This window comes from Podarcis filfolensis (genome assembly GCF_964270895.1).
Source record: "Podarcis filfolensis genome assembly, chromosome: 2".
NCBI classification, from domain to species: domain Eukaryota; kingdom Metazoa; phylum Chordata; class Lepidosauria; order Squamata; family Lacertidae; genus Podarcis; species Podarcis filfolensis.
Window position 1 is genome coordinate 118223313 of NC_139605.1, and position 23419 is coordinate 118246731.

Consider the following 23419-nt stretch of genomic DNA (forward strand, 5'->3'; position numbering starts at 1 on the left):
AGACAGAACCAGGAAACTGCATTTAATTCTTTCCCCCTCTGCTCTTTAAATTACCTTAAGATGTTGGTTTCAGTTTGCACCTTGTGCCTTAGCATTGCACAGTACCTCACAGTAATAGCCACACTTTGTTCACTGATGTTTCCCAGGGCATTTGCAGGACACCATCAACATCACACTATTGTATTCTTCAGTTTCCCTCACGCTTCTCTCATTTCTTGCAGAACACAGAAAATTTGGGTAGGGTAGTGGAACAATCTCCACAGGTCTGGTCACCTTAGCAGTTCTTTCGTGCCCTTCATTAAAAGGCTGTTTTTCTAATGTGTGCAGTGACCAGTGCTATTTTTCTGGAAGAGGTGCTGGAGCTCAGTACAAACATCTCCCTTGTTCTTTTAGAATGGTAACGGTGCCCATCTGAGAGGTGCCAGAGCTGAGCTCCAGTGAAATCTGGCTGAAAAAAAGCCCTGGCAGTGACATATCAGAGCCTATCACCACAGAAGTACTTACTATTTCACAATGATCTTCGCTACTCATTACAGTGGTACCTCTGGTTATGAACTTAATTCGTTCCAGAGGTCCGTTCTTAACCTGAAACCATTCTTAAACTGAGGTATCACTTTAGCTAATGGGGCCTCCTACTGCTGCTGTGCCGCCGCCGCACGATTTCTGTTCTCATCCTGAGGTAAAATTCTTAACCCAAGGTACTACTACTGGGTTAGTGGAGTCTGTAACCCGAAGTGTTTGTAATCTGAGGTGTTTGTAACCCGAGGTATTTCACAATGAAGTGCTTTCACAGAATTAGGCCGGGGCCATGGAAATGTTTGGCCGTTTTCAGATCTGGCGTAGGAGCCTTCAAGCAGGGGTAAGGGAACAAATTCAACAAGCAGAAATCCAGGCAAGGACAGAAGGACAGGCCTGGCCATTCAGAAGTTTCATACAGCTACCCATAATAGAAGCTGGTCTTGCAAACCTCTGTTCCAGAGATGGGGAAACTGTGGCCCTGCAGATGTTCTTGGACCAGAGCTCCCTTCATTACTGACCACTGGCCAGGCAGGCTGGGGTTGATAGGAGCTGGAGTCCAAGAACATTTGGTGGTTACACGTTCCATAACTCTACTGTGCTTGAAGTGGACATGCAAGGTGACTTGCTGGGCTAAGTCAAACCCTAAAGCCCCTGAACCAGCAGCGCAGTCAACGCAGACACCATGACTCTGTATGAAAAAGCCCCAACGAACAGAAAGAGCCTGAGGCTGAGGGAAGAGAGCTCTTCCAATTCAGAATGGGTGATGACAGAACCTCCTCCCCACCCTGGGAGCTACCTCTTTCATAAGCCCCATTACAAGGATAGTGGCAGAAATGTTGGTTCTTCTGGTTCTTCTGCCCTTTGGCTGGAATGCTTGGCTTGTTGCCAGAGCACACACGCTACGCTTAATTACAGCCTGCCTCATGCATACAACCCTGATCCCTCTTCAGTCTCTTTTGCAACTCCTTCTGATACCTCCTGCCTTCAGCCCACCCTGAGAGAAGGCTTTATGTATTGCAAGGCCCTGACATACTTTACCCGAGGGAGGTAGGAGAGGAGCAAGCAGGAGGCATGTCGGTCTTGATGGGGTTGCAGAGCAACCTGATCAAAGCCTGCCAAACCATCCACGTTCCTTTAACCAGGGCTGATTGCGTAGGAGTCCCTGGTATCAAGGAGTTGCATCCAGGAGTTGACTCATATGGACATGGAAGGTTCATTCCCAACTACAACAGCTGGAGATCCTCACTGAGAATCACAAGTGCAGGGCAAGGAGGGTGGTGGTGGGGATTAATTATAAAGTGCCCACTAGGTAAAACCCATATTGTATACCTTATTTTAAAATATTTTATTTTATTTGTTATAACATTTCTATCCCATCTTTCATCCAAAGGACTCAAGGCAGCATATATGGTTCTGCCACACCTCATTTCATGCTAACAACAGCTTTGTGAGGTAGCTTAGGCTTCAAGACAGTAACCAGCCCAAGATCGCTGAGTGAGTTTTGTGGCTGAGTGGGGTTTTGAACCCTGGCTGCCCAGGCACCAGTACAGCACTCTAACCAGTACAGTGGTACCTCTGGTTACGTCCTTAATTTGTTCCGGAGGTCCATTCTTAACCTGAAACTGTTCTTAACCTGAAGCACCACTTTAGCTATTGGGGCCTCCCTCTGCTGCCGCGCCGCCGCCGCACGATTTCTGTTCTCATCCTGAAGCAAAGTTCTTGACCCAAGGTACTATTTCTGGGTTAGCAGAGTCTGTAACCTGAAGCGTCTGTAACCTGAAGCGCATGTAACCCGAGGTACCACTGTACACCACAGTGGCTCTCATGTTAGTGTCTGCACACAAGTGTGGTGACATTAGGCATAGCCTAGTGGTTGTTGGCCTAGTGGACCTGGCGTGCTCTGGTCCATGGGGTCACGAAGAGTCGGACACGACTAAACGACTAAACAACAACAACAAGAGGATGTTAGCACTTCCTGTCTGCTGCCTTTTCTTATTTTCTCAGCATGGGCTCATTTGTGTTGTCAGAAAGAAGGGGTGGGAAAGCTGTGGCCCTCCAGATGTTTTAAACTGCAGCTCCCATCAACTCCATTGACCTTCTGCATGGTCAATAGTCAGGGATAATGGTGTTGCAGTCCAGGAACATCTGGTGGTTCCCCACCCATGTCATGAAGGATGCCCAGAGCAACCTCTAACACATTTAAAATTAAACAACCAAAGATAGTGAATATAATGATCAAATCAACACACAAGACAGAAGCAGCCATTTTCAGTCCAAGACTGAAGTTTTCAGACTGTGTTCCAAGGAACCCTGGGGGCTAAGAGGTTTATTAATGAGAAGAGTAGCAATGGTGGACAACAGCTTGTGCACCTTTAACAATATATCCTTGCAATGTGTAAGCCACCAAGAGTGGCTAGGGAAACCCAGACAGATGGGTGGGGTATAAATAATAAAATTATGATGATGATGTGCCAGACATTTTGGCTATACTCTCAGTTCTTGTGGAACACATAGCTAATATAATAGGTCAGGTGCGTTGATGCTTTGCACAAATTGTGGAATGCACCTAACAACATGCTCCCCAAACCTTTGCCATGTGCATCCACTCCTTGAAAGGCAAATTCATGTCAAGGATTCCTTAAGGGAAGAAGGTTTTGAAGCCCACTGATCTGATAGTTCCTGGAAATTCAAGTGATCAAGTGGGATGCAATCATGAGGACATTATCACAGTTTTGCATTGCCACAGAGAAATAGAGCATCGAACATATCCTCCTAACAAGAGTTTGGATTCTCTTTCACTAGAAGATGGGAAACCGTGACATATGTAAGCAGTATAAAATTTGCAATGTTACGTATATGTGATTCTGCAGAAGCAGCCATATCCAACTTACTGATTTTATACAATAATTGGTAAAAGTATTTGACACAATTCAAAAGGCTTGTGTACTTGGTGTAAGTGTGTGCCAAAGACACAAATATCATACCCTCCAACATTTCTCCAATGAAAATAGGGACGTCCTATTCCTCCATCATCATCATCATCATCATCATCATCATCATCATATTTATACTCCACCCATCTGACTGGGATGCCCCAAGGCCTCTGGGCAGCAGCTTCCAACATATATAAAAACATCTCTGAGGCAAAGGCTCTGGGACATATCACACAGTGATCTCCGATCTCAGTCTCATGCTATCTGTGGCCCAATAGCAGTAGGAATTCACTATGGGCTTGATTTTCAGACACCTACATATCTTAGAAATCTGTCTATACCAACTTATCGGCATCTTTTTACCAAAGCCAGATTAAATGTATTTCCATCAGAAGTGCTAAATGGCAGACTGAGAGGCATATCTTATCAGAATAGGCTCTGCGCATGCTCTCAGGACGTTGATTGTATGAGGCATATCCTACTGCATTGCAGACAATATGAGCAAGCTAGGGATCTATTGATTAAACCCCGACTGGCAAATCGGCCGGGTAAATCTGAAGCCTACTATACTGAATATCTTCTGGACGACAAGTCTAATGATATCACAGTGGCCGTGGCAAAGTTTTTTTCAGTAGTCATACATATCACAGATCATCATACTCAAGACTAAACAAATATCGTCTTGGTCTTCCTCTCCCAGGGGGTTTTCTGTATGAATCTATATTTTATTCTGAATCTATGTTATGGGTCTTTGGACCGCAAGAAAGATTTATTATATTATAGAAAAACATAATAAAACACTAAACATTAAAAAAACTTCCCTATACAGGACTACCTTCAGATGGCTTGGGGAGCTGGATAACGCCATACCCTCCAACATTTCTCTGATGAAAATAGGGGCTTCTTAAGGAAAAGCGGGACATTCTGGGATTATGTCAAAAACCAGGACAGCTTCTGTAAATCTGGGACTGTCCCTGGAAAATAGGGACTCTTGGAGGGTCTGAAATATCCTTTGCTTCAAAATACCTTAACAAATGTACTTGGAATACAATTTTGCAATCTACCTTTTGCAATCTACCTTTGACTGCAACAAGGAGACCACAATAAAATATTGCTCCACTACTGAAATCGGCCCCACTTTACTAAAATCTAAAATGGTATCCAGATTACTATGGAGACTCAGAATATGCTTTCTTTTGTGACAGTAGACTGGGGCCTTTGAACAATCCAGTAACAAGTCAAGCTGGTTTGAGCTGAAGTGCAGTGCTATATTAGGAGAAAGTCCCTTTAGCATGGCTTCAGGTTTTTGAGATAATTTTTTACAACAACATTAATAAATGTGTAAAAGCAAAAGCACAGCTTTCAGAGTTAACACATTATATTTGAATACAGTGGCACTTTGGTTCTCAAACTCCTTGGTACTCAAACAACTTGGAACCCAAACACTGCAAACCTAGAAGCAGGTGTTCCAGTTTGCGAACTTTTTTCAGAAGCCGAACGTGCTCCGTTATGAGTGCCACACTTCCGTTTTGAGTGTTACGCTGAGGTCTGTCTTCTGTTTTTGCTATTTATTTTGCATTTTTGTTTTTGTGGCTCTTTTTCATTTTTGTGACTTTGTGGAACCCAGTTCAGCTACTGACTGAGTGAGTGAGTGAGTGACTGCAGTACATTATTGCTTTAATTTTGTGTATCAATGGTCTTGTTAGTAAAATTCATGTTAAATTGCTGTTTTGGGGGTTGCTTTTAAAAGTCTGGAATGGATTAATCCATTTTGCATTACTTTCTATGGGAAAGCGTGCCTTGGTTTTGGAACGCTCTGGTTTTGCAATGGACTTCCAGAATGGATTAAGTTTGAGAACCAAGGTACTACTGTATATGGATTTGGTAAACTTGGAATATGTTGGCACCAACTGCAATAGCTGGAGACTGATCCAACAGATATCTACCTACAGTGGCATCTCTTGTTACATACAGGCTTCCAGATGATACCAAAGCCAACCAAATCTGGCTCTATGCTGATCGCAAAAAACGAAATCAGAGCAAGAGAAAAGCTTCCTGCCATCCCTCTGAGATGAACAGTTTAAATCCATTTCACAGGGCTGAACAATTGCCAAAATGGGAAACCGCACATTTTCCAAGTCTTTTTGCACAAAAAGCCTCCGTTTTAGTTCAGCTCTGTTTAGAAAAGGTGTATATTTCTTACAAGTAAAGTGTTTTTTGGGGGGCTATTTCTACTGAAAGCACTATTTCTAGACCAAAAACCAAAACAGGAGCATACCGTATTTTTCGCTCTATAAGATGCACCCAACCATAAGACGCGCCTAGTTTTAGAGGAGGAGAACAAGAAAAAACTTCTCTCCCTCTCTGCACAGCGCCCCTTCAGTGAAGCGGCAGGAGAAATGGAGCCCTTTCCGTTTCTCCTCCTGCTTCACAGAAGGGGCGCTGCACAGAGAGCGAGAGCTGCGCAGCGCCCCTCCCTGGCTTCAGGGATAGCCATGCCAAGCCTCTTCAGGGGAGGGGCAACATTCCTCCCATTGCCCTGAAGAGGCTTCACGTGGCTATCCCTGAAGCCAGGAGAGCAAGAGGAATCGGTGCGCACCAATCCCTCTTGCTCTCCTGGCTTCAGGGATAGCTGCGCAGCCTGCATTCACTCCAAAAGATGCACACACATTTCCCCTTACTTTTTAGGAAGGGAAAAGTGCATCTTATAGAGCAAAAAATACAGTAATTGGTGCAGCCCTACATGTAATGCAGCTTGGAATCAATATTATGCAAGGAATAAAGGAAGAAAAGAAGTAGAAAAGAGGAGAGGACTGTCTGAAAATGATTGTTGCATGCATATTATTGGCAATTGGTTTAACTGTGCAACACTTTACGCATCTAGTCCCAGCCCGCCACCAGCACCCACATATTTTCTACCTATAATGTTTTCCAAGCAGAAAATCATGATTTTCACTTCCGGGTTGGCGCCTCCGGCAATGGCGGAGCTCCTCCGATCGGGAGGAACTTGCTCCGTGAAAGGTAGGGTCTGACCGCCACGGCGAAGGCGGAGACCCATGGAAATCACAGGCAGGAGAAGCCTGTGAACTTGGGATTCGGCTGGCACCCTTTGCGCCTCCCCTACTCGCGGGGAAACCCTATTTTGGGGATCCGGAGTGACGTGGGGTGAGTGGCGTGGTGCTTTGAATCGACCGCTTCTTTCACGGATTGAAGCCGCATTGCTGCTGCCGGAGAGCGCTGACTTTTTCCTGTGGACAATTGGATATTAAACAACTACCCGTGAGTAGAACAGAAAATTGGATTTTGAAATGCTTTAATTTGGCACTGAAGCGGGAAGGTTCTAAACAGGAAGTCCGCCTTCCGCTTTTGTAAATAGATTGAAGCAAAGACGCTACAAGCTAAAGTCTCTGAAAGTTTTTGACAAAGGATTAAATTTCCATCGGTCAAAAATACAAAACCCCCCTTGGAAGCAGGAGAAGAGGGGGGAAGTCTTGGATCTAGTGAGCCTGCAGGAGAGAGTGAAAATCAAATTACCACTGCTCTGAACCTGGAAAAGGGCTGCCAGATGACGTTTGGGGAATGTTCATTGACAGAACGTATTTGACAGCTAGCTAAATAAGAAAGATACTGTTTTCATTGTCCTCTTCTGCGTTTAAAAAAGGAGGAAAGAGTAACTGAAAATCGAAACTATTTTTATTTGCTCGAGTTGTGCTAGAAAGAATTGATACAAGTGGATACTGTTTCCCTCTAGAGGGAGCATGTGAAACTGTTACAGGAGTGTAACAGGGAGATCTCCAGCTGCAAGATAAGGATTCTGAGAACCAGAGATTGACCTTGGACTATTCAAAATGTTGATAGGAGAAACTATTGTGACTGTATTATATAAGATAAACTACTTGCTGGAACAGCTTCATAAAAAGACAGATGACACGATTTTTAAAATCGATAACTTGGATCAGAAAGTGACTAATTTGAGTCAAAAAGCGAGTACTAACAAAGAAACAATTCAGGACTTGACACAGGAGTATACCTTGGTAGGACAAATGGTGGAGGAAAAGGAGAATGCTGTTGTTGTGAAACCTAAAGTAGTACAAGCGGGATCCTTGGTTTCTCAGAAGCAAATTGAGGATTATAAATTGAGGTCTTTCATGATTGAATCTAGCAAAAGTCAGATTTTGAGGTTTGGACCCCGGCTTGGACTGAAAAAGGAAAGTTGGAAAGATCCCTTTATCCAGGGATTGACTGACTTTTGGGACATGGGCTTCGGTTTGGAGGAGCCTGAAGTTTTGGGGGCCTCTAGATTTGGAGGAATCCTGAAATACGTCTTGAAACTCTTTATGGACTTTAGTTTTAACCATGGAAATTTGGCTGAATTGTCCAGAAGGAATAAAAGTACTGCTAGGTTGGAGTTTTCCCGAGATTTGCTCCTGAGCATTAAAGAATATGAAGAAGATCTGCAGAAGGGACTTGGAATAGATTTAAGAGCCTCGGACATAAGATCTCCAGGTTGATGGACTATATGGAACTGACGGAAAGGACTGGCAGAATCCGAAACCAGGGAGAGGAGATGGTGGAAGAAGACTGGAAAATTTAAAGTGTATATTTAGAAATATTGTAAAAATAATGACTGCTAGAAAAATGGTGGAATGATATTTTATGGATTTAGCAGAAATGCTATAAGAAGTTAAGTACATATAAGTAATTTAGCCTTAATGGGAAATAAGGTTAAAAAATATGTTATCTATAATATGATAGAAAATAGAGAAAGATGGAAAGGATTTGCTGAAACAAGTACTAGAAGTGGGATACAAAAAGGGAGGTGTGAGGAAGTCGAGGAAACAAGGGAATGAAGGATAGAGTATGGAAAAAGAGGGATGTTTTTAAATTGTTTTTGTTTTGCTTTATTTATGTGTTTAGTTTAACGGGTTCAGGTTGGGTTTTGTATTGTTTATATATTGTATTGTATTGTTTTTGCTTTTCTTCTCTTCTGTGTTTTTCTTCTTTTTTGTCTTTCTTTTTCTTTCTTCTCCTTTTTTGTAACTTTTAAAAGTAATAAATATTATTTAAAAAAAAGAAAAGAAAAAGAAAATCATGATTTTCATGACATCTCTAAATAAAACTTGCTGGTCCAAAACTGAGAGAAACCTATAGTCAATTGGAAAAGTGATCAGAAGCCCTAAGAATCAATTTGAAATGCATGGCCCTCGGACAGAAACATTTAATTCACTCTCAGATGTTGTTATGAAAAGAACAACAATAATATCTTTAAAAGGAAATTTCACAGGTTTTAACTCTACAGTTAAATATGTTGCTGGCATATTCTGTTTTTTTTTTTTTTGGTTGTTGTTTCCCTTGGGAAACATTGCCATTGTGTAATAACGACAGCCTCATTACTTTGCTTAATGACTGATGGTGTCAGGGGATATCTTTTCAAAGTTCTCAAACTGGATCCTGGCATGTTTCTCTTGCTTCAGTGAAAGTAAAAGTAATAAATATTCCAACCTGCTCAAGAGTAATAAAAATAAAGATCTTAGGAGCGGGAAAGCAGATCTAGGAAAACATCCAGATGGCTTTATCTTTAGGAACTGGGAATGTCTTCTCATACCAATGGTTTAACCTAAATGACCCTGAACATCTGGATTGTTGGGATCATAGGGTCACCTGGATGATCTCCCAGATCTACATCCCCATTCTCAAGATCTTTGTTCCACGATTTGTGTCTGCTCTGCCAAATGGATGTGAAAGATATGGTGTCAAAAATCCTACCGGCCTCATTCTGCAGCATCAAATCACCCACTATTCCATCTGGCAATCCAATTCCTCTTTTATCTAGGTTGGTGTGACCTTGAGAATACTTGCTTGCAAATAGGGCTTATGACAGAGATGGCTGCATCTATGTATCTTTTTATTTTTAAGACTATTCACAGGTAGGTATATTATTATTTATCCATTTTTATTTACAACTCCTATAACTGCTAGATCATCTATCATCTATCTATCCATCTATCTATCTCTATCATCTATCTCTATCATCTATCTATCATCTATCTATCTATCTGTCTGTCTCAAACCCTGCCTGAAGCCTTACAATCTAATTATAACAGGACAAGATAAGGAGGGAAATGAAATGAAAGTAAAACAATGACTGACTAAATAAGTGCATCCTTAAGTCACTTGTGAATATACTAACAGAATAGGAAAAACTGACTGTTGGGTGGGGAGTCCTAGAATCAGGAAGCTGCCAAGGAAAAGGAATTTGGGCAGGAAATAGAAGTACTAATATCAGGCTGGTATCAGAAGAGTGCAGACTCCAGGAAGGAACAGAGAGAAAGAATAGCTGAATGTTGTAGGAGGAGTGAGACTGAAGGGTAAGTAGACTACATTTACACATAATTAATTACGCATTAAGCTCTCTTTGCTTCTCATGTTTCCTTTTCATTTGGCTGAACTTTGCACATTCAGCCAACATGCATTATCTAGCAATCAAGCCAACAATTGGAACAGGACATTAAAATACGGTTCACAAAGCCAAGTCTAAAATTAGGGGTTTTGTTTGTTTCTCAAAAGAGAACAAATCTCTTCATGCATTGGCAATCTGATATTGGGTGCCCAGCTGAGCAGATCTCAACAAAAGAGGAGGCTCAATGCTGGCGCAATGAGCTTGTGGCCATTGCTGTTGTGCTAGGACCCTACTATGCCGTATTTACAAAGCTATTGTACTACCAACCTTACTGTATGCTTGTGAAACATGGACCACTTATAAACACCATCTCCAACTCCTCAAAAGAGTCCATCAATGGTGTCTCCAGAATTGTTTACATATCACTTGGGAAGACAGGCAAACTATGCCAGTGTACTGGAAGAAGCAAAGATCACCAGTGTCAAAGCAATGATTCTTCAACATCAACTGTGTTGGACTGGTCACCTTGTTTGGATGCCCAATTATTGTCTTCCAAAGCAACTGCTCTATTCTGAACTTAAAAATGGAAAGCGTAATCCTGGTGGTCAACAAAAGAGTTTTAAGACAAATCTTTAAAAATGTAGTATAAACACCAACAATTGGGAAACACTGGCCTGCGAGCGCTCCAATTGGAGAACAGCCTTTACCAAAGGTGTCATGGACTTTGAAGATGCTCAAACTCAGGACCAAAGGGAGAAATGTGCTAAGAGGAAGGCACATTTGGCAAACCCTCACCATGATGAACACCAGTCTGGAAACCTGTCCCCACTGTGGAAGGACGTGTGGATCCAGAATTGGCCTCCACAGTCACTTATGGACTCACTGTCAAGGCAAAGTGATTGGCGAAGAAGAAGAAGAAGAAGAAGAAGAAGAAGAAGAAGAAGAAGAAGAAGAAGAAGAAGAGGAAGAAGTCTTCTGCAGTGCTTCAACAACACTGGCACTGCTGAACTCTCACCACATTTTCTCCTCAACTCCTATGTTGTGCAACCATGCAAGTGCATGGTTTTTACTTTAGAGAATAAAAATATGTATTAGGGGCAGTGGTGGAAGCAGTCTTCTGTACGTCAACCAAAGGTCTGTTGGAGAATTCTTGCCTCTCGAGCACAGGACAGAATGGTTATCTTTCATTTTACAAGCCCTCTAGAAACACTCTCTCTCTGTTATGACATCTCATCTCAATACAGAACTATCTGGAGTGGATACAGATGTGAAGTATGAAGGTGTAATCTTTGAGGGGTGCACAGAATATGCAGAAAGATATGAATTAAGAGACAAGGAGGAGAGAGATGCTTTATAAATCTGCCCACAAAACATGTGAAAGACCTAGAACAGGAGTGGGGAACCTGATCGTGGCCCATGGACTGGGATGATGGGAGTTGTAGTCCAGTAATATCTGGAGGGCCACAAGCTCCCAATACCAGAGAAAGAAGAGAAGACTTACTTGTTACGGAAGGCGTCCATGGCATCCAACACTTCATCAAGTTCTGAATCCAGCTGTTCTTTTTCTGCATCAATTGATCGAACCTCTAGGTTCAGCCTGTTCATGTACTGGTCGTAGAGGAGTTTGATATCCAACTCAGAAAGGGAGTTGTCTTGTTCTTTCAAAAAGTTCCATCTCGTGAGAAGGACTTGGTTGTGCTGTTCTAGGCTCTGGACCTGTGAGGTTGTCAATAAACGGAAAGATTAGACGACGGTGATCCTCTTGTCTACCTTTCATCACTAATACAGGAGTTACTATATCCAAAATAAGTCCTCAAAATTCTTATCCAGCCTTTTGATAAAGCAGCAACAGCAACCCCGCCAACCCACATTACACCTAAGTTTTGTTGCACAGTGCAAAACCATTACCCCAAATTATATCAGTAACAAACATATGAAGACATCTGAAATTAACACCCTTTTACTGTGTGGGTTTGTTTATGTGTAAACTTTTGGATGCCATCCAGGACCAAATAGTCTCCTACCTGTAATGTAACTATTTCATTTAAGTATATTGCATTGTACTGTACAGGCAGTGTTTTTTCCTTTTCTTTTCAGGGGGTACTCAAGGTTACACAGTACCGGCACTTTATGGGGGTTGTTGTTTTTGTTAAAAAGTGTGGCACCTATTTTTCTAGATAAACCCCCATTGCGTACACGTAATGTACGTCCATTATAGAATGGCATGATATTTTCATTTTTTGTTTTGTTTTAATTGCCCCAATCTTGGTATGGCTCACCCATCACACAAAATGGAGGCACGACCCTAACTTACAAATAGAGCTATATGTGCTGCCACTGTTGCCTTCGTACTTTCTGTAGTTGCCCTTGAATGGAAAGCCATCTGTTTGAAAGCCTTTTGGGGGTGCAGAGATGAGGAGAAATGAAGACAACAACTTTCAGTGTTGCTTAGGAACTGCAAGATATGCTTTCCACTCTCCAGTCCCTTACAGATCCAATCACTTTCAGCCACTTCCATGGCCTTGGGGATCTGATACCTCCCTCCCTCCCTCCCATACCTGACAATATTCAAGATAAGGAACACTCAGACTGATTAACATTTGTGCATTTATCTAGATCTCTGCCTAGCACACCACACTGTGAATATTTCCAGGACCATTTGTCTGTTTCGGTACAGTGTTACTTGCCTCAAAAGTCTCTTCAGTATCTGCACCAAATACTCTTTAAAGTAAAGATAAAGGCAGCTTGGCTTTGTGCTTCATGAAGCACTTCCAAGAAACTTTAAAGCATTTTTCAGATTTTTCAAAAGCACTAATTAACAGCTGCTCCTTCCGTAGTGCAGCTCTCTCCACACAAATCCTACAGCTGAGAACTGCCAAAGCCTCCATCACTGAGGTTTCGTTTCAAAAGATGTAGCGAGCATCTTACCCAAGAGGGTAGTACCAGAAGCCTCTGGGCAAGTTTCTGGATCGATATCTTTTGAAGGTGTAGGCACACTTTCCTCCACAGGTATGAGAACTATGCCAAGAGCAAAAGCCCTTTCTCTTGTGTTTTTTTTTTTTTAAAAAAACCCCTCATCTTATTCTAGAACTGTACAGAATGGAAAGGAACCAGAAAGGAGGAGAGACCAGAGATCAACCCAGTTGATAATTTGTGTGAGAGAGCCAATCACTTCTGGCCTCTGGCCACACAGCCACCTGAACTTTACTGTACCTTGCAACCAAGCTGAAATGTGTGGTAACCTTGATGGTATAGTAAAGCATGCCTCACTGTACAACAGGGTATTATAGGTGACTGTAGACAACCTACAATGAACTTTTACATGACTGCCACACCACAAATAGGTGTCCTAAGCCCTTCCAAAGTGCACAATGATAATAATCTGAATCCTGAAATACAAAATAATGGATAGTTCATGGACAGGGAAAAAAACAACTTTCTCATCCTTTGAACCTCATCCGAAACTCAACTTTTCAATAGTACAATGTGAGGGGGTAAATACAAACATTACATCCATGCTTCCTAGGTGAAAAACTTATGGGAAATGATATATAATGAGATGAAAAAAATGTTGAAATATACATTTATAAGGAAACCAGAAGCTTTTCTACTGGGCATTGTAGGAGGTGATGTAAATAGAAAAGATTTTAAGCTGTTTTCATATGCAACGACGGCAGCAAGAATATTATTGGCACAAAAATGGAGGCAAGAAGAATTACCGACGAAAGAAGAATGGAGGATGAAATTGATGAACTATGCAGAATTAGATAAATTAACAGAAAGAATTCAAAATCTGTGGGACCAGAGATTCACAGAAGACTGGAGTAAATTTACGGACTATTTTAAAAGTAATTGTGATGATCAGATTACGTTTGTAGGTTTGCAAGAAGTTTTGTGAGGTGAATTATTTGAATTATTGCAAAAATAGATAAAGGGGAGGATGGTTAGCTAAGGTATTTAAAGGCAATATGAATTTAAGAAATGCAGAAGAAGTGGTAAGAATGGTGGATCATCAGAGGTGCTGATGGAAGTCCAAAAATAGATTGTATATTTCTTCCAGTCTTCTTCCACCAACTCTTCTCCCAGGTCTCGGATTCTGCCAGTCATTTCCGCCAATTCCATATAGTCCATCAGCTTCATCTGCCACTCTTCCAGGGTGGGTAGCTCTTGTGTCTTCCAATACTTTGCGATGAGAATTCTTGCTGCTGTTGTTGCATACATAAAGAAAGTTCTGTCCTTCTTTGGCACCAATTGGCCGACCATGCCCAAGAGAAAGGCCTCTGGCTTCTTAAGGAATGTATATTTAAATATTTTTTTCATTTCGTTATAGATCATCTCCCAGAAAGCCTTAATCTTTGGGCACGTCCACCAAAGGTGAAAAAATGTTCCTTCATTTTCTTTACACTTCCAACATTTATTATCGGGCAAATGATAGATTTTTGCAAGACTATCTTTGGAAATACTGTAAAATTAATGAATGTTAAAATTATGCTTGGATTGGTAATAAGTGGTAACTAGTGACAAAAGTTAATAAGATTATGTAAAAAATGTATTGATAAATGGTTGAAAATATTGAGGTATAATATGTTATGACACAAAGTTAAGATATTTGAAAAAGGGTAAGAATTTGCTGAATTAAGTATGTAAATGGGAACACAAAAGGGGGGAGGTGTGAGGAGGTCAAGGATACAAGCATATGACTTTGAGGATATTGAGAAAAATGGATTTGTTTTATCTTTTTAATTTCTTTTTTTTCTTATTTAGCTGTTTTTTGTGTATTTTGTGCGTTTTCTATTTTGTATTGTCCATTTTTATTTGTGGTTTTTCTTTTTTTTATTCTGTAAATCTTTATTTTTTTTCTCTTGTAAAACTCTAATAAAAATTTATTTAAAAAAACAAAAAACAAAAATAGATTGTATAAGATGTGAAGTTTTGTGATATGTATTATAATTTATATGTTAAAAATTAATAAAAATTATTCCAAAAAAAGAAAAGAAAAAAGATCCATGCTTCCTAGTGATCCATTGGGTTATCACAACTGGCTCTGCAATGCAAATTACATAAGACTGTATCCGGTGCTCATCCTGTTTAGAACAGACCCACTGAAATTAACAAGCACGGCTTACTTAGGCCCATTTATTAAAATGAAAAGGTAGAGCATCTGCTTTGCAAGCAGAAGGTTCAGGTTCAATCCCCATCATCTCCAGGTGAGGCTGGGAGAGAACCCTGTCTGAAATCTTGGAGAGGCACTGCCAGTCAGTGTAGACAATACTCAGCTTGATGGACCAGCTTCCTGTGCTCCCGTATTTATAGAATTACAGTTGGATGCAACCCATAATTGCTGGTTGGGCTAGAGAATATAAAAGCCATGAACCAATATCAACTTGTGCATGTCAAAGAAGAAGTTATGGACAGGCACCCACAATTTCACTGGCCAGAGTACCAGAGGCGAGTGCCCCTTGGTCTCTGGCAAGGAGGAACAACACCCAGCAGACACCCAAAGACTGTTTGTTGAAGGGAAGAAAACGATACAGGTGTTTGTCTTACTGTTTCTTCCTTTCTCCCAATTGCATTGCAAGGGAAGGGCAACTTAGCCTTCGCTCTGTACTTGCTCAAAGCTTGAGCAGGAAGAAGAGTCTTACATCCAAGTTTGGATGAGATAAGGAATTGGCATGAGGCTGAGGAACACTTGCTGTTTCTTCCTTCTCCCAACTTCTGTGCAAAGGGCTTGGTGGAGAGGTAAGGATGTTTATCTCTTGCGTGTATCAGATAAGGTACAGCAGGAGTGTCACTTTCTGCATCTTATCTTATGCAAATAAGATGCCTCTCTTCTTTGGGGTGGGGGCACAATTTCATTCCAGCTGTGCAAGTTTTCTTACCGCTGCCACACAACTGCGGTTTTCAGTAATCCCATGCTGACGTTTTACAGCTGCTTCAGTCTACAGTATTACTTAATCTGGCTTCAGATTTTGAAACCCACCACTGCAAAACAACCTAAATGGGGTTCACTGGTAGCATTAGATAAGCAGAATCCAGGCTGATTTCAGCACAGATCAGTGACTAGCAGAGGGTGGATCTGTCAATGTTGGTTTATCTCGGTTTCTCATGTATCCAGTCTTCAGTTCCCCACATTTCCACATCAGTTTGAAAGTTTTTTAAATGAAAGATCCTCGTGAAAATTCACCAGCGTTTTAGAGTACATTTCTTCTAATATACACTTTTTTGCATGCAATTTCTCCCAATATAATGCATTCCTGTATACACCTTTTAACCTGATCCAGAAAAAATGTATACATTTCTCAGTTGGAGAACTAAGTCGTAAAATTCAGAAAAGTGAGAATTTGAAGTATTGTTTTATTTCAGTTCAGGTAGTTTCAATTAGGTGGACTCACATGCAAACTCAAACTATGTTCTCCCCATCTGTATCAGTGACGTGACTCCACAAACTGAAGTGAAAGGAAATCAGCAGAGGTGACATGGGCTTAGGTAGCCATGACTGCGCATAGCTAAATCAAAATCCATTCACTGGGTCTCCTCAAAGAGTTGCAGTTCTACTTCACCAAACATCCTCCACCTAGCTTCCCCCTTTCTTCTTCAGGGAGAAAACGAAGCCCCTAGTTTGTGAACATATTGCTACACAGCAAACAATAAAAATGTATTAAACAAGCCTCTATAAATAACAACCCACTGGCAGTTCTTGCATTGAGTTCAACAGATGAAGATTTGAACAAGTTTGCAATGAGTCAAGAAGGAAAATGGCAGCTCCTATAAACTTCAGTGCAAGCCTCACATGTTAAGTTTTCATCAAAGCATGTCTGCATTTCTTGATTATTGGCTTTAGCTCAAGCTGCTGTGCTAACAAGCCTGTCAACCTGTGTTTAGAGAGTATTATCTTTCTAAAGAGCATCTGCTTCTCTTTATCCAAAGATTGCACATGATAGAGAATTCACCCCCTCTTTTGGCAACCTCTTCCTTATTTAATTACCACCATTGGTTCCTGCTTCCAATGTTTGTTTGGAACTGCCAATGAACAACCAAGGAGAGATGTCTGATAGCATTATTATACAGCACCTAGAGGCTCCAAAGAAGATGGTTGTCCTATTGAGCAATCTCTTGTACAGGCATAAAAGGAGCACAAGTTCAAAAACAGCTCCAGTTAAAGAGAGACACAAACTTGGAAGGAAATGGAGTACGCATATAGACCAAGAGAAAGAAAAAGGAGACACCTCCAATTCCAGAGTTAATTAATCTCTGCTTTGTGAATCCAGCCTAGGATCATTATCATACAGCTAGCTGATTTATAGAAGATAAAATTCAGATTTTCTGAGTTTCTAGCCAAAGAGTAGTACATTCTGTGATGACTACTGAGCAGTGACATGCCCTTACATAGGCAGTGTGACATTCTAACCCTTGCCCAAACTTGATGCATCACTGATCTGTTATGCTTTGGGTTTAACAGCCTTAATATATGCCTGATTCTGGCATGAAAAACTCTCCCCAAATGCTTCTCTGAATACACATAGCTGCCTTGTATGACTCAGGCTGCTGGCCTGTCTAGCTTGCTGGTAGTCAATCTACAAGGCTCTCCAGCGCTTCAGAGAAGGATGCTTTGAGTGTTGCCACCCAGTATGGCCAAGCAGTCTCTTTTCATACCAAACAGCCCTGTATTTCGAGGGGCGCCCAGGGAGATGCCCTCTTTCCATGTGGCCAATACTGGAAAAACAGGATGAGAAAAGATGAGAAGATAAGTGGTCACCTTAATTTAAAGGCAAGCCACAAATGAATCCTCAAAGTGCCCTGGGTGGGAAACAACCCCATTTCAGTTCCATTTCCAGGGTCAAGGGATGGAAAAGGAGGCAGCATTGTTTCTTGGGAGTGTCTGAGGTTTCAATCAGGAAGGAGATTCCACCTTTGAGGTTACAATCTGAAAGGAGGAATTTTCTGTTGGCAAGAGCTGCTAGACAGTGGAAGGGACTGGCTCAGAAGGTGCTGGGGTCTCTTTCACTGGAGGTTCTTGGGCAGAGGTTGGGTGGCCATCTGTCATGGATGCTTTAGTTGAGAACCCTGCATTTCAGGGGGTTGGACTAGATAACCCTCAGGGTCTTCTTCCAACTCTAGAATTCTATGACAATTCACACAGTTGACAGTGGCAATGCTGCCCCAATGCATTTTGATGCTCTTGGCAAAGAACAAGAAGCCCCCCCACACTCCACATACAAAAACCAATACGGCTACCGCCAGAATCCAATTTCAACACTGGCATCAGGGCAGGGCAGTCTGTTCCTGAGAGCAGCAGCTTATCTTACAGACTACTTGACCTACATGTCTCTGGTCTCCAGCAGCTCCCTGGTGCTCCCTGTTCTCCAGCATCTGCTACCTGAGGCAGCTCCCTCGCTCTGTCTAATGGTTGGCTGGTCCCTGGCTGAAGGCTTTCCTTTTGCTTAATTAAGTTTAAAAAGATAGACAGACACCCACCAGCCAACTTGCCTCATAGTACGATTCCTCCCGCCACCTGAAAGGAATCATGCAACTTATTTCTTCTTAATTCAATTTTTAAAGCAGCAGAAGGGATAACAGTGAGATGACTGACAATGAATAGGGGTACAAAGTAAAAGGGAAAGTGATTTTGGAGCAGGGTGGGGAACTAACTGCGATTTTAATTAATTAAAGGAGATTTGGGTAATCTGGAAAAGGAAATTAACGGAATAATTTATTTGGGGAGATTTAGCTGGAATGCGCCAACTACCTCACAACTGCACTCATTTCACACGCTAGCAAGGTTATGCTTAAAATTCTACAAGGAAGGCTCAAGCAGTATGTGGACCGAGAACTCCCAGAAGTGCAAGCTGGATTTAGAAGAGGCAGAGGAACCAGAGACCAAATTGCAAACATGTGCTGGGTTATGGAGAAAGCTAGAAAGTTCCAGAAAGACATCTACTTCTGCTTCATTGACTATGCAAAAGCCTTTGACTGTGTTGACCACAGCAAACTATGGCAAGTTCTTAAAGAAATGGGAGTTCCTGATCACCTCATCTGTCTCCTGAGAAATCTCTATGTGGGACAAGAAGCTACAGTTAGAACTAGATATGGAACAACTGATTTGGTTCAAAGTTGGGAAAAGTGTACGACAAGGCTGTATATTGTCTCCCTGCTTATTTAACTTATATGCAGAATTCATCATGCGAAAGGCTGGGCTGGATGAATCCCTAGCCGGAATTAAGATTGCCGGAAGAAATATCAACAACCTCAGATATGCAGATGACACAACATTGATGGCAGAAAGTGAGGAGGAATTAAAGAACCTTTTAATGAGGGTGAAAGAGGAGAGCACAAAATATGATTTGAAGCTCAACATCAAAAAAACGAAGATCATGGCCACTGGGCCCATCACCTCTTGGCAAATAGAAGGGGAAGAAATGGAGGCAGTGAGAGATTTTACTTTCTTGGGTTCCATGATCACTTCAGACGGTGACAGCAGCCACGAAATTAAAAGATGCCTGCTTCTTGGGATAAAAGCAATGACAAACCTAGACAGCATCTTAAAAAGCAGAGACATCACCTTACCAACAAAGGTCCATATAGTTAAAGCCATGGTTTTCCCAGTAGTGATGTATGGAAGTGAGAGCTGGACCATAAAGAAGGCTGATCGCCAAAGAATTGATTCCTTTGAATTATGGTGCTGGAGGAGACTCTTGAGAGTCCCATGGACTGCAAGAAGATCAAACCTCTCCATTCGGAAGGAAATCAGCCCTGAGTGCTCACTGGAAGGACAGATCCTGAAGCTGAGACTCCAATCCTTTGGCCACCTCATGAGAAGAGAAGACTCCCTGGAAAAGACCCTGATGTTCGGAAAGATGGAGGGCACAAGGAGAAGGGGACGACAGAGGACAAGATGGTTGGACAGTGTTCTCGAAGCTACCAGCATGAGTTTGACCAAACTGCGGGAGGCAGTGGAAGACAGAAGTGCCTGGCGTGCTCTGGTCCATGGGATCATGAAGAGTCGGACATGATTAACGACTAAACAACAACACAATCGGCTTACTTTCTCTGAAATGTAAGTAATTATTTGAAAATTTGCCTCTATACTTATAACCCTGCTACTGTTACATCAGGCTGGCAGAATTTCACCAACCATTTCTTTCCTATGAAGCTGGACTATCTCATAGCATAGCTAGTGCCCAGCCCTATTACGGCTGCAGAAGTGAAGTTGCTTGATGCCACACTGGAGACAGGAGAATTTTTTCAACACTGACATGCTGAGACTGGGCTTAAGTGCCAACCCCAGAGCGATTCTGCCTAGCACTGTGATACTGCAATGTAGCTGAAGGGCATCATGTACAGTTTTGCTGGTGCAGCAGTGCTGAGCGTTGGATTACAAAGTCATTTGTATCATGCCCATTTGGTGGTGGTGGGGCAGTATTAGACTGAATAGTTTCTATGGTAATTTAAATGTCCAAAATGCGTTACAACTCTTTTATCTCCTCCAACAACTCCTGGTGGCAGGCATACTCATTTTATACACGGCGAACAGAGATTGAGAAAGACTGGCTTGCCAAGATAACTCAGTGCTCATCCCTCCCACTTCCCGAAACTTAAAGAATTCCAGCCAGGCACTTTTGCGTAAAGACGTATGAACTGGCTGATCTCAGATATAGCACACAAATCTTGATCGCAAGAGGTGGAAAGTGGGCAGGGTGACTTCTCCAATCATAGAAATAGCTGTCCACTAAATCAGTGATTGGCTGGTTCTGCTGATTTGTTTCTGTTCTCCATGTGAGAAATGATTATAGGAAGTGGCCTCCAGGGAAGGAGCTGCTACAATCTGAATTTAAGGACCCCAAACTACATGTTAGACAGAATGTGCATCTTCTGCCAGTGAGAGCTACAGCTACACATCTGTTTCCTCTTATACTGCCTGTAACATTTAAAGAAGATGCCTGACTCGATGGTGTCATGCTCTGTTTTCCTATCCACGCCCCCCCCCCCCTGCAAAAAAGGCAGCACCTGATGAAGGGACGCTGTTGCATGGAATCTCTGAGCATCATCTATTGTGTTATGCATTTTCTAAAGATTACAGCCAATCACCCTTTTCCAACATGGTTTCCTCCAGAAATTTTGGGTTACAACTCCCATCAGCCTTAGCCCAAAACATCTGGAGGGCACCAGGTTAACGAAAGTTGTAGTAGAGAGGCATGGGAGGAAAGACTTTGATTGGCAGCTGCCTTTCAGTCCTTATTAACATGTACTTTGACTTCCAGACCCACAAAAACAATGTGTGTTGCAGAGGATTCTGGTGAGGGTTGTACATGCAGGCTGGTGTCCAGACCTGCCCCTGATGAGCTGTGATTGTACCCTCAAACATTCCCAGCACCCTCCCTTGTAGCTTTATATTCCAGGGAAAGATCTGCAGCGGCGGGCAAGCTGCCTTTCAAGGACAGCTGTCAACCATTGTTCTTTCTTCATGGAGTAATCCCAGATACATCTCCATGGAACTAAGGACCAACACAATTTGACACCATTGAGGGCGATCACTTTGGCTCCCAGTGTGCCTCCTGTTTCTTCAGGAATGAGTTTAAAAATCCATATATGGTCAAAAAGCCAGATCAAAGTTCAGTTGCATTTGTCTCCAATAGCTCACACAACAGAGAACATGCCTGCACATTTATCCATTTGCATGTCATAAACACTGGGTGTAGTATTCACATAACTGAGGAATAAACAGTGTCTCTTAAAATGAAATCACAGTGGTGCCAGTGTGTGTGTGTGTGTGTGTGTGTGTGTGTGTGTGTGTGATTTTCTTGGTTTTAAGATTGGCACTTGCTGCCTACATTAGACACTTCAGTGAAGCAATCCTTGAGGAGATTACCATCTGTTTACGGAACATGAGGGCTTTGCAGGAACCTGCCTTGGGTAGTTCAACTATTTCGCTTTGAAAACAACCTTCTGTCTTGCCTATGAGGTCTTAGTATACCACAGGAGAGAGGTGGTGGGGAGGTAATTGTATGCTGCTGCAGTAACATTTCTTCTTCAAACTTCTAAAGGCTTTCATTCTGGTCAAATCTAAAGGACCTCTCCTGTGATCTATGAAAAGTACCCATGTGCTTTTCCCTGCTGAAAGTACCAAGGAAGATCACTTGGTGTTTTCCTAACTTCATAAGGCTATATGTGGTGCCTGGCAAAGGACCTTCCTGTCATCAGAGGTAAGGCCTTATACCTATTGTACACCTTGAGCAGAATGTGCTGGAAGATAGAGGTGTTTGCATCGAAAGACCTTCTGCGCTTGCCAGTTCATTTCCATCCCCAGTTAAGGTCCTGGTTTGGGCCTTTAAAGCCTGAAACGGCATAGGTTTGAGTATCTGAAATACCATCTTCACCTCCATGAAGCTGCCCCTCAACAAAGATTGTCACAGGCCCTTCTGTTCCAGATGCTGTTGCCCTCTGACATTAGGCAAATCATGGCTAACAGAGAGAGAAGGTGCCTTCTGGGTGATAGCACCAATATTGTGGAACTCCTTTCCTAGGTACTTACTATATTTTGGCATCAGATAATGGCTGTTCCATACTCTCAAGTACTAGAACCTGGGAAACCAGATTCTACGTTCAGCCATGAAGCTTCTAAGGTGACCTTGGGCCAGCTATCAGCTGTTCGACTAACCTATCTCATAGGGCTGTTGTGAGGGGGGAGGGACCTATATATGCCACCCTTGTGCTTCTTGGAGGAAAAATGGAATATACATGCAATAAATAAATATTCAGCATTTTGATTGAATGGTTTTTTGGGAGCTCATGGGTTTTATTCACCCACTGCCTTTTTTTCTCATTATTAGTGCATGGACTTTATTAATTTGCTGCTTCTACTGTTTGTATCATGTTTGTACTATTATAATTACAGTGGTACCTCTGGTTGCGAATGGGATCTGCTCCGGAGCCCCGTTCGCAACATGAGCAGAATGCAACCCATGTCAGCGCGTGCGCAGGTCGCGATTCACCACTTCTGCACATGCGCGTGACGTCATTTTGAGTGTCTGCGCATGTGCGAGCAGCGAAACCCAGAAGTAACCCTTTCCAGTACTTCCGGGTCGCCACGGGACGCAACCTGAAAAGATTTAACCTGAAGCGTCTTTAACCCGAGGTTTGACTGTATTATAGTCCTGACGATTTTGTTAGGTGCCTAGAACAGGCTGCAGAAAAGCATGATGAATGAATGAATGAATGAATGAATGAAACCTTTTCTTTAATCCACTTCAGACAGTAGGGTGGTATGTAGGGGACATGTTTTTGAATGCTCCCCCCAGCAACACAAATAAATAGCTCCCTCCATGAAGTAAACTAGGACATCAGGAATATTCTCTAGGATTTGTTAGTTTATTACATGTTTGGAACTTTTAATTTTGGAATGCATTTGAGAACATGGCACCCCACCACATTCTGAAGTGGTACAGTCTAGAATTCTGTTATCTTATATCTTCATGCCTCTATCCTCATGCCTCTTTTATTTCCAGTGGCAACAGTGAGGGATGAAGGGCTAGCTAGAGGGTAGGAAGGGATGCCTGAATGGCAACTTTTG

At 42.1% G+C, this 23419-nt stretch overlaps 1 protein-coding gene and 1 long non-coding RNA gene across 2 annotated transcripts in view; one reads left to right on the forward strand and one right to left on the reverse strand.

The window, feature by feature from the left end:
• The window catches only part of LOC310755842 (uncharacterized protein), a 51684-nt gene that overhangs the window by 25469 nt on the left and 2796 nt on the right, over positions 1-23419 (reverse strand). The window contains exon 2 of the mRNA XM_083599179.1: positions 11354-11568. Coding sequence (XP_083455305.1) covers positions 11354-11568 — 215 coding nt within the window. The remainder of the gene's footprint in view (positions 1-11353; positions 11569-23419) is intronic.
• LOC310756004 overlaps positions 20674-23419 on the forward strand; it is a 44236-nt gene continuing 41490 nt past the window's right edge. Inside the window, exon 1 of the long non-coding RNA XR_014544631.1 lies at positions 20674-22052. This is a non-coding gene — a long non-coding RNA (uncharacterized lncRNA). The remainder of the gene's footprint in view (positions 22053-23419) is intronic.